General features: G+C 50.2%; 1 protein-coding gene across 1 annotated transcript in view; it reads left to right on the top strand.

The window, feature by feature from the left end:
- The window catches only part of Muc6 (mucin 6, oligomeric mucus/gel-forming), a 30,860-nt gene that overhangs the window by 13,875 nt on the left and 3,149 nt on the right, over nt 1–13,836 (top strand). The window contains exons 30-32 of the mRNA XM_059255261.1: nt 149–367; nt 767–1,857; nt 12,042–12,175. Of these exons, the coding sequence (XP_059111244.1) occupies nt 149–367; nt 767–1,857; nt 12,042–12,175 (1,444 nt within the window). The remainder of the gene's footprint in view (nt 1–148; nt 368–766; nt 1,858–12,041; nt 12,176–13,836) is intronic.

Below are 13,836 nucleotides of genomic sequence, written 5' to 3' on the forward strand. Positions count from 1 at the left end.
GGAAAGGGACAAGACTGGTGTTCATTAAACTATGAAGAGATAACAATAAGATAAGCACCCTGAAGGCAGGAGTAAAGAGCAGGGGACTTAAACACGCATCTGGGAAAAGCAAGTGGGAAAGAGGTATTGCCATGACTTTCCTCTACAGAATACCCTCAGACCACTGAGGCTACTGCACCACTGACATCACCTTTGCCTCCTACATCCATACCGAGGTCAACACCCACAAGGCTCCCAGTGACACAGGCCACAACCAAGCCCACAGCATCTTCCCCCAGCTCATCCACAAAGACCACAGCTCAGTTCACAGAGAGTACCACAGTGACACCACCAACCTCAGTAATGCCTGAGATGTCCACCAGCCGAGGTGAGTCAAGGCCCCTGGGAAGCCAGGGCACCCGAGCCAAATGTTCAACTCTGACCCTCAGTATAGCATATCCAACTCAACAAGAGGGTCTGCATTGCTCAGGGGGTGAGGGAGAGGGGAGCCAATGGGGCAGACAAGTGGCAGGGAGAAAGGGACACAGCATGACAACCAGCCACGCCTCAGGCCACGCAGGACAGGCAGGAATGAGGTAAAGGGGTACATCACGGTACGTGTAAAGGAGGGGAGCTAGGACAGCAGGAAAGTTCACCAAAGAAAGCCAAGAGCCTCATAAGCTAGGAAAACAGAGAAAAGCCAGTCCAGGGACACAGCACAGCATATGTAAAGGACTATGAGCATAAACTGAACATTATTCACTGCCATGATCCACAGTGACATCAGCCCAACAGGAAAGTCACCATCCAGCCACAACAAGCCATGCAACTGAGACCACAGAACTACCTCTCTCAGGAAAGACTACCCTGACCACACATCAAACAGGACAAAGCAATAGCCTACCACCACCTAATACAAATACTTGGACCCCAAACACAGTATCTCAAACTAAGTCAACACACATGACATGGAGCACCCACTCTCAACCAACCATTTCTTTCCACACTACAGAATACTCCACAACTGCTCCCTCAGAAACATCCATCCAGACAACAACCGCTTTTCCAAGGACTCAAAGCTCATTAGCCTCTGTAAATCCAACACTTACTACGTCAGAAGTGACACCAACATCTCAGACTCTCATGACCCCAACTACTTCACATATACTACCATCACCTTCCATAATAAACCCATCCACCACCATGTTACAAACCACCACAGTAGAGGAAACAGAAATAACACAAACATTAGCCCCAGGCACCTACACAACCCTAACCTCAAATTCATTCTCCACACAAACCACCTCAGCTTCCTTAACACACCCTTCAAATACAACTCAGCATCAGCCCACATCACTTCCCCTCACTACAACATCCAATGGGTCTACCATGGGAGGAACTGGTACCCCTGTGGTGCACACCACCTCAGGAACAACTAGCAGGCCTACTACTCCGCATACCACACAACCTCCACCCACTGTTCCTGTCTCTAGCTCAACATACACCACCGGCCCCCCCTTAGAAACTTCTGTGCAGACCACAATCACCTTCCATACACAATCAGGTCCTCAGACTTCTTTGGCCACAACACTGCCAGTATTTTCAACCTCCTCTGTAACACCAACTTCACAGATAATTAGGACTCCCACAAGCACAGAAACAGTTTCAACTGCTTCCACCACCAAGATATTTAGCACCATTCTTCCAAAGACCACAATGGAGGGAACAAGGCCCACACTTACAGCATCTCTTAGCACTTCCAAAATAAGTGCCACTTCTCAATCTCAAAGTTCATTCTCCACGACCAGAAGCTACACTTCTGTCCTTTCTCACCCTACTTCCATGACGGCCCATCAGTCCATATCAGTTCCACCGACAGTCAGTTCAACTAAGCCCTCCACGAGTATTACTGATACCACAACAATCAATACCTCCTTAGTCACACATAGCAGTCCCCATAAGACACTTAACACCACCCCTCAAGCCACAGCTGTTATCTCTGCCACAACACATACCACAAAGCCCTCGGGAATTTCCGAGCGGACCACCATCAAATTCCCAACACCATCAGCTCCTGAGTCCTCTCTGAAGACAACACTGGCATCATTATCAACCTCCACTGTGACAACTTCTGAAAAGCTTAGCACCCCTAGCAGCCAACACAAAACATCATCGGCTTCCGTGACCAGACCTAAGAGCACCATTCTACAAACCAAAACCGAAGCCACAGAGACCACACATACACCAACAGAGGTCATTCACACAACCAGTGCCACCACACAAGCTCAAAGCTCATTCTCCACAGGCAGGACCTCTCCTTCCCACATCTCAAAAACTTCGTCCATGACTGCCTATCCATCCACACCAGTTCCTGCAACAACCACATCAACTATGTCCACCATGGGTGTAACTGGTACTCCTGTGGTCCACACCACCTCAGGTACACCCAGCAGTGCTCATGGTCCACACACCACATACCCTTCAACCATTGTTGCTGTTTCCAGCTCAGTACACACCACAGGTCCCCCCTCAGAAACATCCATGCACACCACCTCCAACTTATCAACCCCATCAGCTCCTCAGACCTCGTCCACACCACTGCCATTATTTTCAACCGCCTCTGTGACATCAAATTCAATGAGAACCAGCACCCAAACCAGTCAACACACATTATCATCAGCCTCCACTTCCATGACGCCAGCGACTGTTCTTCCTACCACAATGGAAGGCACAAGCCCTCCACAAACATCAGTTCCTGTCATTCTCACAACCAGTGCCACCACACAAGCTCAAAACTCATTCTCCACAAGCAAGACCTCTCCGTCCCACATCTCACAAACTTCTTCCATGACTGCCCATCCATCCACAAGAGTTCCTGCAACAACCACATCAACTATGTCCACCATGGGTGTAACTGGTACTCCTGTGGTCCACACCACCTCAGGTACACCCAGCAGTCCTCATGGTCCACACACCACACACCCTTCAACCACTGTTGCTGTCTCCAGCCCAGTACACACCACAGGTCCCCCCTCAGAAACATCCATACACACCACCTCCAACTTACCAACCCCATCAGCTCCTCAGACCTCATCCACACCACTGCCATTATTTTCAACCTCCTCTGTGACATCAAATTCAATGAGAACTAGCACCCATACCAGTCAACACACATTATCATCACCCTCCACTTCCATGACACCAGGAACTGTTCTTCCTACCACAATGGAAGGCACAAGCCCTCCACAAACATCAGTTCCTGTCATTCTCACAACCAGTGCCACCACACAAGCTCAAAGCTCATTCTCCACAGACAGGACCTCTCCTTCCCACATCTCACAAACTTCTTCCATGACTGCCCATCCATCCACACCAGTTCCTGCAACAACCACATCAACTATGTCCACTATGGGTGTAACTGGTACTCCTGTGGTCCACACCACCTCAGGTACACCCAGCAGTCCTCATGGTCCACACACCACACACCCTTCAACCACTGTTGCTGTCTCCAGCTCAGTACACACCACAGGTCCCCCCTCAGAAACATCCATACACACCACCTCCAACTTACCAACCCCATCAGCTCCTCAGACCTCATCTACACCACTGCCATTATTTTCAACCGCCTCTGTGACATCAAATTCAATGAGAACCAGCACCCAAACCAGTCAACACACATTATCATCAGCCTCCACTTCCATGACACCAGGAACTGTTCTTCCTACCACAATGGAAGGCACAAGCCCTCCACAAACATCAGTTCCTGTCATTCTCACAACCAGTGCCACCACACAAGTTCAAAGCTCATTCTCCACAGACAGGACCTCTCCTTCCCACATCTCACAAACTTCTTCCATGACTGCCCATCCATCCACACCAGTTCCTGCAACAACCACATCAACTATGTCCACCATGGGTGTAACTGGTACTCCTGTGGTCCACACCACCTCAGGTACACCCAGCAGTCCTCATGGTCCACACACCACACACCCTTCAACCACTGTTGCTGTCTCCAGCCCAGTACACACCACAGGTCCCCCCTCAGAAACATCCATACACACCACCTCCAACTTACCAACCCCATCAGCTCCTCAGACCTCATCCACACCACTGCCATTATTTTCAACCTCCTCTGTGACATCAAATTCAATGAGAACCAGCACCCAAACCAGTCAACACACATTATCATCAGCCTCCACTTCCATGACACCAGGAACTGTTCTTCCTACCACAATGGAAGGCACAAGCCCTCCACAAACATCAGTTCCTGTCATTCTCACAACCAGTGCCACCACACAAGCTCAAAGCTCATTCTCCACAAGCAAGACCTCTCCTTCCCACATCTCACAAACTTCTTCCATGACTGACCATCCATCCACACCAGTTCCTGCAACAACCACATCAACTATGTCCACCATGGGTGTAACTGGTACTCCTGTGGTCCACACCACCTCAGGTACACCCAGCAGTCCTCATGGTCCACACACCACACACCCTTCAACCACTGTTGCTGTCTCCAGCCCAGTACACACCACAGGTCCCCCCTCAGAAACATCCATACACACCACCTCCAACTTACCAACCCCATCAGCTCCTCAGACCTCATCCACACCACTGCCATTATTTTCAACCGCCTCTGTGACATCAAATTCAATGGAAACCAGCACCCAAACCAGTCAACACACATTATCATCAGCCTCCACTTCCATGACACCAGCGACTGTTCTTCCTACCACAATGGAAGGCACAAGCCCTCCACAAACATCAGTTCCTGTCATTCTCACAACCAGTGCCACCACACAAGCTCAAAGCTCATTCTCCACAAGCAAGACCTCTCCTTCCCACATCTCACAAACTTCTTCCATGACTGCCCATCCATCCACATCAGTTCCTGCAACAACCACATCAACTATGTCCACCATGGGTGTAACTGGTACTCCTGTGGTCCACACCACCTCAGGTACACCCAGCAGTCCTCATGGTCCACACACCACACACCCTTCAACCACTGTTGCTGTCTCCAGCCCAGTACACACCACAGGTCCCCCCTCAGAAACATCCATACACACCACCTCCAACTTACCAACCCCATCAGCTCCTCAGACCTCATCCACACCACTGCCATTATTTTCAACCTCCTCTGTGACATCAAATTCAATGAGAACCAGCACCCAAACCAGTCAACACACATTATCATCAGCCTCCACTTCCATGACACCAGGAACTGTTCTTCCTACCACAATGGAAGGCACAAGCCCTCCACAAACATCAGTTCCTGTCATTCTCACAACCAGTGCCACCACACAAGTTCAAAGCTCATTCTCCACAGACAGGACCTCTCCTTCCCACATCTCACAAACTTCTTCCATGACTGCCCATCCATCCACACCAGTTCCTGCAACAACCACATCAACTATGTCCACCATGGGTGTAACTGGTACTCCTGTGGTCCACACCACCTCAGGTACACCCAGCAGTCCTCATGGTCCACACACCACACACCCTTCAACCACTGTTGCTGTCTCCAGCCCAGTACACACCACAGGTCCCCCCTCAGAAACATCCATACACACCACCTCCAACTTACCAACCCCATCAGCTCCTCAGACCTCATCCACACCACTGCCATTATTTTCAACCTCCTCTGTGACATCAAATTCAATGAGAACCAGCACCCAAACCAGTCAACACACATTATCATCAGCCTCCACTTCCATGACACCAGGAACTGTTCTTCCTACCACAATGGAAGGCACAAGCCCTCCACAAACATCAGTTCCTGTCATTCTCACAACCAGTGCCACCACACAAGCTCAAAGCTCATTCTCCACAAGCAAGACCTCTCCTTCCCACATCTCACAAACTTCTTCCATGACTGCCCATCCATCCACACCAGTTCCTGCAACAACCACATCAACTATGTCCACCATGGGTGTAACTGGTACTCCTGTGGTCCACACCACCTCAGGTACACCCAGCAGTCCTCATGGTCCACACACCACACACCCTTCAACCACTGTTGCTGTCTCCAGCCCAGTACACACCACAGGTCCCCCCTCAGAAACATCCATACACACCACCTCCAACTTACCAACCCCATCAGCTCCTCAGACCTCATCCACACCACTGCCATTATTTTCAACCGCCTCTGTGACATCAAATTCAATGGAAACCAGCACCCAAACCAGTCAACACACATTATCATCAGCCTCCACTTCCATGACACCAGCGACTGTTCTTCCTACCACAATGGAAGGCACAAGCCCTCCACAAACATCAGTTCCTGTCATTCTCACAACCAGTGCCACCACACAAGCTCAAAGCTCATTCTCCACAAGCAAGACCTCTCCTTCCCACATCTCACAAACTTCTTCCATGACTGCCCATCCATCCACATCAGTTCCTGCAACAACCACATCAACTATGTCCACCATGGGTGTAACTGGTACTCCTGTGGTCCACACCACCTCAGGTACACCCAGCAGTCCTCATGGTCCACACACCACACACCCTTCAACCACTGTTGCTGTCTCCAGCCCAGTACACACCACAGGTACCCCCTCAGAAACATCCATGCACACCACCTCCAACTTACCAACCCCATCAGCTCCTCAGACCTCATCCACACCACTGCCATTATTTTCAACCTCCTCTGTGACATCAAATTCAATGAGAACCAGCACCCAAACCAGTCAACACACATTATCATCAGCCTCCACTTCCATGACACCAGGAACTGTTCTTCCTACCACAATGGAAGGCACAAGCCCTCCACAAACATCAGTTCCTGTCATTCTCACAACCAGTGCCACCACACAAGCTCAAAGCTCATTCTCCACAAGCAAGACCTCTCCTTCCCACATCTCACAAACTTCTTCCATGACTGCCCATCCATCCACACCAGTTCCTGCAACAACCACATCAACTATGTCCACCATGGGTGTAACTGGTACTCCTGTGGTCCACACCACCTCAGGTACACCCAGCAGTCCTCATGGTCCACACACCACACACCCTTCAACCACTGTTGCTGTCTCCAGCCCAGTACACACCACAGGTCCCCCCTCAGAAACATCCATACACACCACCTCCAACTTACCAACCCCATCAGCTCCTCAGACCTCATCCACACCACTGCCATTATTTTCAACCACCTCTGTGACATCAAATTCAATGGAAACCAGCACCCAAACCAGTCAACACACATTATCATCAGCCTCCACTTCCATGACACCAGGAACTGTTCTTCCTACCACAATGGAAGGCACAAGCCCTCCACAAACATCAGTTCCTGTCATTCTCACAACCAGTGCCACCACACAAGCTCAAAGCTCATTCTCCACAAGCAAGACCTCTCCTTCCCACATCTCACAAACTTCTTCCATGACTGCCCATCCATCCACATCAGTTCCTGCAACAACCACATCAACTATGTCCACCATGGGTGTAACTGGTACTCCTGTGGTCCACACCACCTCAGGTACACCCAGCAGTCCTCATGGTCCACACACCACACACCCTTCAACCACTGTTGCTGTCTCCAGCCCAGTACACACCACAGGTACCCCCTCAGAAACATCCATGCACACCACCTCCAACTTACCAACCCCATCAGCTCCTCAGACCTCATCCACACCACTGCCATTATTTTCAACCTCCTCTGTGACATCAAATTCAATGAGAACTAGCACCCATACCAGTCAACACACATTATCATCAGCCTCCACTTCCATGACACCAGGAACTGTTCTTCCTACCACAATGGAAGGCACAAGCCCTCCACAAACATCAGTTCCTGTCATTCTCACAACCAGTGCCACCACACAAGCTCAAAGCTCATTCTCCACAGACAGGACCTCTCCTTCCCACATCTCACAAACTTCTTCCATGACTGCCCATCCATCCACACCAGTTCCTGCAACAACCACATCAACTATGTCCACCATGGGTGTAACTGGTACTCCTGTGGTCTACACCACCTCAGGTACACCCAGCAGTCCTCATGGTCCACACACCACACACCCTTCAACCACTGTTGCTGTCTCCAGCTCAGTACACACCACACGTCCCCCCTCAGAAACATCCATGCACACCACCTCCAACTTACCAACCCCATCAGCTCCTCAGACCTCATCCACACCACTGCCATTATTCTCAACCTCCTCTGTGACATCAAATTCAATGAGAACCAGCACCCAAACCAGTCAACACACATTATCATCAGCCTCCACTTCCATGACACCAGCGACTGTTCTTCCTACCACAATGGAAGGCACAAGCCCTCCACAAACATCAGTTCCTGTCATTCTCACAACCAGTGCCACCACACAAGCTCAAAGCTCATTCTCCACAAGCAAGACCTCTCCTTCCCACATCTCACAAACTTCTTCCATGACTGCCCATCCATCCACACCAGTTCCTGCAACAACCACATCAACTATGTCCACTATGGGTGTAACTGGTACTCCTGTGGTCCACACCACCTCAGGTACACCCAGCAGTCCTCATGGTCCACACACCACACACCCTTCAACCACTGTTGCTGTCTCCAGCCCAGTACACACCACAGGTCCCCCCTCAGAAACATCCATACACACCACCTCCAACTTACCAACCCCATCAGCTCCTCAGACCTCATCCACACCACTGCCATTATTTTCAACCGCCTCTGTGACATCAAATTCAATGAGAACCAGCACCCAAACCAGTCAACACACATTATCATCAGCCTCCACTTCCATGACACCAGGAACTGTTCTTCCTACCACAATGGAAGGCACAAGCCCTCCACAAACATCAGTTCCTGTCATTCTCACAACCAGTGCCACCACACAAGCTCAAAGCTCATTCTCTACAAGCAAGACCTCTCCTTCCCACATCTCACAAACTTCTTCCATGACTGCCCATCCATCCACACCAGTTCCTGCAACAACCACATCAACTATGTCCACCATGGGTGTAACTGGTACTCCTGTGGTCCACACCACCTCAGGTACACCCAGCAGTCCTCATGGTCCACACACCACACACCCTTCAACCACTGTTGCTGTCTCCAGCCCAGTACACACCACAGGTACCCCCTCAGAAACATCCATGCACACCACCTCCAACTTACCAACCCCATCAGCTCCTCAGACCTCATCCACACCACTGCCATTATTTTCAACCTCCTCTGTGACATCAAATTCAATGAGAACTAGCACCCATACCAGTCAACACACATTATCATCAGCCTCCACTTCCATGACACCAGGAACTGTTCTTCCTACCACAATGGAAGGCACAAGCCCTCCACAAACATCAGTTCCTGTCATTCTCACAACCAGTGCCACCACACAAGCTCAAAGCTCATTCTCCACAGACAGGACCTCTCCTTCCCACATCTCACAAACTTCTTCCATGACTGCCCATCCATCCACACCAGTTCCTGCAACAACCACATCAACTATGTCCACTATGGGTGTAACTGGTACTCCTGTGGTCCACACCACCTCAGGTACACCCAGCAGTCCTCATGGTCCACACACCACACACCCTTCAACCACTGTTGCTGTCTCCAGCTCAGTACACACCACACGTCCCCCCTCAGAAACATCCATACACACCACCTCCAACTTACCAACCCCATCAGCTCCTCAGACCTCATCCACACCACTGCCATTATTTTCAACCTCCTCTGTGACATCAAATTCAATGAGAACCAGCACCCAAACCAGTCAACACACATTATCATCAGCCTCCACTTCCATGACACCAGGAACTGTTCTTCCTACCACAATGGAAGGCACAAGCCCTCCACAAACATCAGTTCCTGTCATTCTCACAACCAGTGCCACCACACAAGCTCAAAGCTCATTCTCCACAAGCAAGACCTCTCCTTCCCACATCTCACAAACTTCTTCCATGACTGCCCATCCATCCACACCAGTTCCTGCAACAACCACATCAACTATGTCCACCATGGGTGTAACTGGTACTCCTGTGGTCCACACCACCTCAGGTACACCCAGCAGTCCTCATGGTCCACACACCACACACCCTTCAACCACTGTTGCTGTCTCCAGCCCAGTACACACCACAGGTACCCCCTCAGAAACATCCATGCACACCACCTCCAACTTACCAACCCCATCAGCTCCTCAGACCTCATCCACACCACTGCCATTATTTTCAACCGCCTCTGTGACATCAAATTCAATGAGAACCAGCACCCAAACCAGTCAACACACATTATCATCAGCCTCCACTTCCATGACACCAGCGACTGTTCTTCTTACCACAATGGAAGGCACAAGCCCTCCACAAACATCAATTCCTGTCATTCTCACAACCAGTGCCACCACACAAGCTCAAAACTCATTCTCCACAAGCAAGACCTCTCCTTCCCACATCTCACAAACTTCTTCCATGACTGCCCATCCATCCACACCAGTTCCTGCAACAACCACATCAACTATGTCCACTATGGGTGTAACTGGTACTCCTGTGGTCCACACCACCTCAGGTACACCCAGCAGTCCTCATGGTCCACACACCACACACCCTTCAACCACTGTTGCTGTCTCCAGCCCAGTACACACCACAGGTCCCCCCTCAGAAACATCCATACACACCACCTCCAACTTACCAACCCCATCAGCTCCTCAGACCTCATCCACACCACTGCCATTATTTTCAACCGCCTCTGTGACATCAAATTCAATGAGAACCAGCACCCAAACCAGTCAACACACATTATCATCAGCCTCCACTTCCATGACACCAGGAACTGTTCTTCCTACCACAATGGAAGGCACAAGCCCTCCACAAACATCAGTTCCTGTCATTCTCACAACCAGTGCCACCACACAAGCTCAAAGCTCATTCTCCACAGACAGGACCTCTCCTTCCCACATCTCAGAAACTTCTTCCATGACTGCCCATCCATCCCCATCAGTTTCAGCTACAAGCATATCAGCTAAACCCACCATGAGTGTAACTGGTACTGTGCCAGTCTATACCTCCTCTGACACATCTAGCAGTCCCCATACTCCACACACTACATACTTAGCTCCTACTCTCTCTGTCTCCAGCACAGCAAGTAACACTGGTTCCCCTTTAGGAACATCCATGCACACCACCATCACCTATCCAACACCATCGGGTCCTCAGACCTCTTTGTCCACACCACTTTCAGTTTTTTCAACCTCCCCCGTAACACGAACTCCTGGGATACCTACCACCCAAACTCTTGAACACACATCATCATCAGCTTCCACATCTATACCATTGAGCACCATTCTTCCAACTACCCCAATGAAGGGTACAAGTTCCCTCAATACAGCACCATCTATCACTTCCACTACAACTGCCATTACCCAAGTTTACTCTTCATTCACAACAGCAAAAACTTCTCCCTCGGAGTTCAATCCATCCTCATTGCCCCACAGCTCTACTGTTTCCCCTTCCTTCCCATCCCTACCAACTGCCTCTTCTGTCCCAACAAGTTTTCCATCCACTTTGGTTTCTCTCACTAATGTCCCACATTCCCCATCTGTAACATCATCCACCTCCTTCCTGCCCCACTCTGGTACCACTACATCTTTTCATTCTTCAACATCTTTCCCATCTTCTTCCATGACATTCCCTCTCACACCTGCTTCAAGTTCTGCAGGTTCTACTCTACAGTATACTTCTACTCCCAGCTCAGTGTCCCATTCCCCATTGCTTACTAAACCCACATCATCTCATCCTTCATCTGTTTCTGCCTTTGTGTCTCCAACTGCTGCCTCTACTCCTGTTAATTCCTCTGTTTCCCCCGTTGTCACCTCATCCATTCCTTCCTCTGCTCTCCCCACCATCCACATGACTCCCACCCCATCTAGTCAGCCAACCTCCAGCAGTGGCCTTCTATCCACTTCCAAGACTACATCTCATGTGCCCACCTTTTCTTCATTCTCCTCAAAGTCCACCACCTCCCAGTTTACCTCCCTTACTACCCAAGCCTCTACATCAGGGCTACTGTCTTCAACCTTGGGCATGACAGTCTTCCCAAGTTCCCCAGACACCAACCACACCACTAGGCCTGGTACCAGCGCACTGCCTACACCTGTGTTCCCGAGCAGTCCTGCTACTCCCACGGGAAGTTCCTCACTGTCCACCCCAGTGTCACTCTCCAATCCGGACTCCTCCGTCTCCTCTCCACCCATCGATCCTGGTAAGTGGTGCCATTGGCTGGGTCCTTGTTCCCTAGGCTGCTTAGGTTCCAACTGTTTACTCCACAGAATTCTTCACAGAGTGTGGTCTGCTGTTTAGTGTTTTCCTCTCATTGTCCCTTGGTGCCTTCATGAAGGCCTGGTCCTGGAGCTTCTTTGGGGCATTTCTGAATCTAAGAGCAAGCTCCTTTCTCTTCACCTCTCAGGAACACTAGTCTGTGTTCTCCCAGTCTGGCTGAATTAGAGACTTGATCCCCTTACATTTCAGGCCCATGTGCCTCCCTTGGTCCTAACTTGTCTAAGCGGCCCTCCACACCTGCCCCTTGGGAAGCTAGCATGTGAGATCTGGCTCTGCCCTGAGTTTAGGCACATATTCTACCTCAGTGCTGAAGGAAATTACAGCCTAGTCCAGGCACGGCTCATCCCAGGTGACATGCAGGAGGCAGAGGTGGGGATAGAGGCCAAGCAAGGCCTGAAAACCAGTATGTACAATTCTTGCTGCCCATGGTTTCCACTAGCTCTCCTCCCCAACAACGACCAGGGCTCCCCACAGGGCAGTGATCCCTACACAGTGTCAGCCTGCACAGGAACATGAGTTCAACACATACTCCTAGGACACCCCTGATTTGAGTGTTCCTCTCAAGACACCCACCTTGGGGCCAGGCTCCCCATACATGCTCTAGGCCTCCCTTATGCAGGAAGCCCTCACAGAGCAGCAATCAGTTCTTGTCTTACGGTTACATATTGTCACTTTACGTTCAGGCTGTTTCCCAAGAAAATGGCCTCAGGAAGTAGGAGAGAGAACAGAAGGCCACCAGACCCTCCCCAAACCTCTTAGAGAAGCAGGGCAGGAATAAACTCGAGCACAAGAGAGAGATGATATACGGAGCCTATCTGTCACCCACAAATGATTTTTGAACTTAAACTACGTGTGTGCTGTGTGGAAACTTGCAGGAACCCATCCTTTCATCATGTGAATTCTAGGGACCTGTTGAACCATCTTACCTGCCCCCAACTTTTAGTTTTGTTTTGTTTTTCAAGACACGGTTTCTCTGGCTGGCCTCAAACTCAGAGAGATCCACCTGCTTCTGTCTCCCAAGGACTGGGATTAAATTAAACCCAACCCCAATTTTTATTGTATTTTATTTATTTATTTATTTTGAGACAGAGTTTCTCTGTATAGTTTTGGCGCCTGTCCTGGATCTCATTCTGTAGACCAGGCTGGCCTCAAACTCAGAGAGATCTGCCTGCCTCTGCCTCCCGAGTGCTGGGATTAAGGGTGTGCGACACCACCGCCCGGCCTCCAACCCCAATTTTTAACTTTTTAATCTAAGTACCACATGGGCAGTTTGTAACCCAGCCTCTTCTTGAACTCCCAGACTTCCTACATATGCAGGTGTCCACCAACACACACTGCCCACACTGGCAGTTCCTAAGGTCAACAGTCTGCCTGCCTGATGAGGCAACACCACCACCACTTGTCACTGGCTGCCGTGGCCTCTGAAACCTTTCCAGAAGCCCAGAGCAAAAGGTTTTCTCTGCTCTTCCTTAACCCAGGTGGCACAATGAATGCTTATTCTCAGATCCTGTGTGTTCTTTTGTGAGGAACATGGACATTCTTCAACACCCTCCTTTGGCCCTTAGCATGTCCTATATCCAACAG

Source organism: Peromyscus eremicus, chromosome 1, assembly GCF_949786415.1.
Source record: "Peromyscus eremicus chromosome 1, PerEre_H2_v1, whole genome shotgun sequence".
Lineage (NCBI taxonomy): Eukaryota > Metazoa > Chordata > Mammalia > Rodentia > Cricetidae > Peromyscus > Peromyscus eremicus.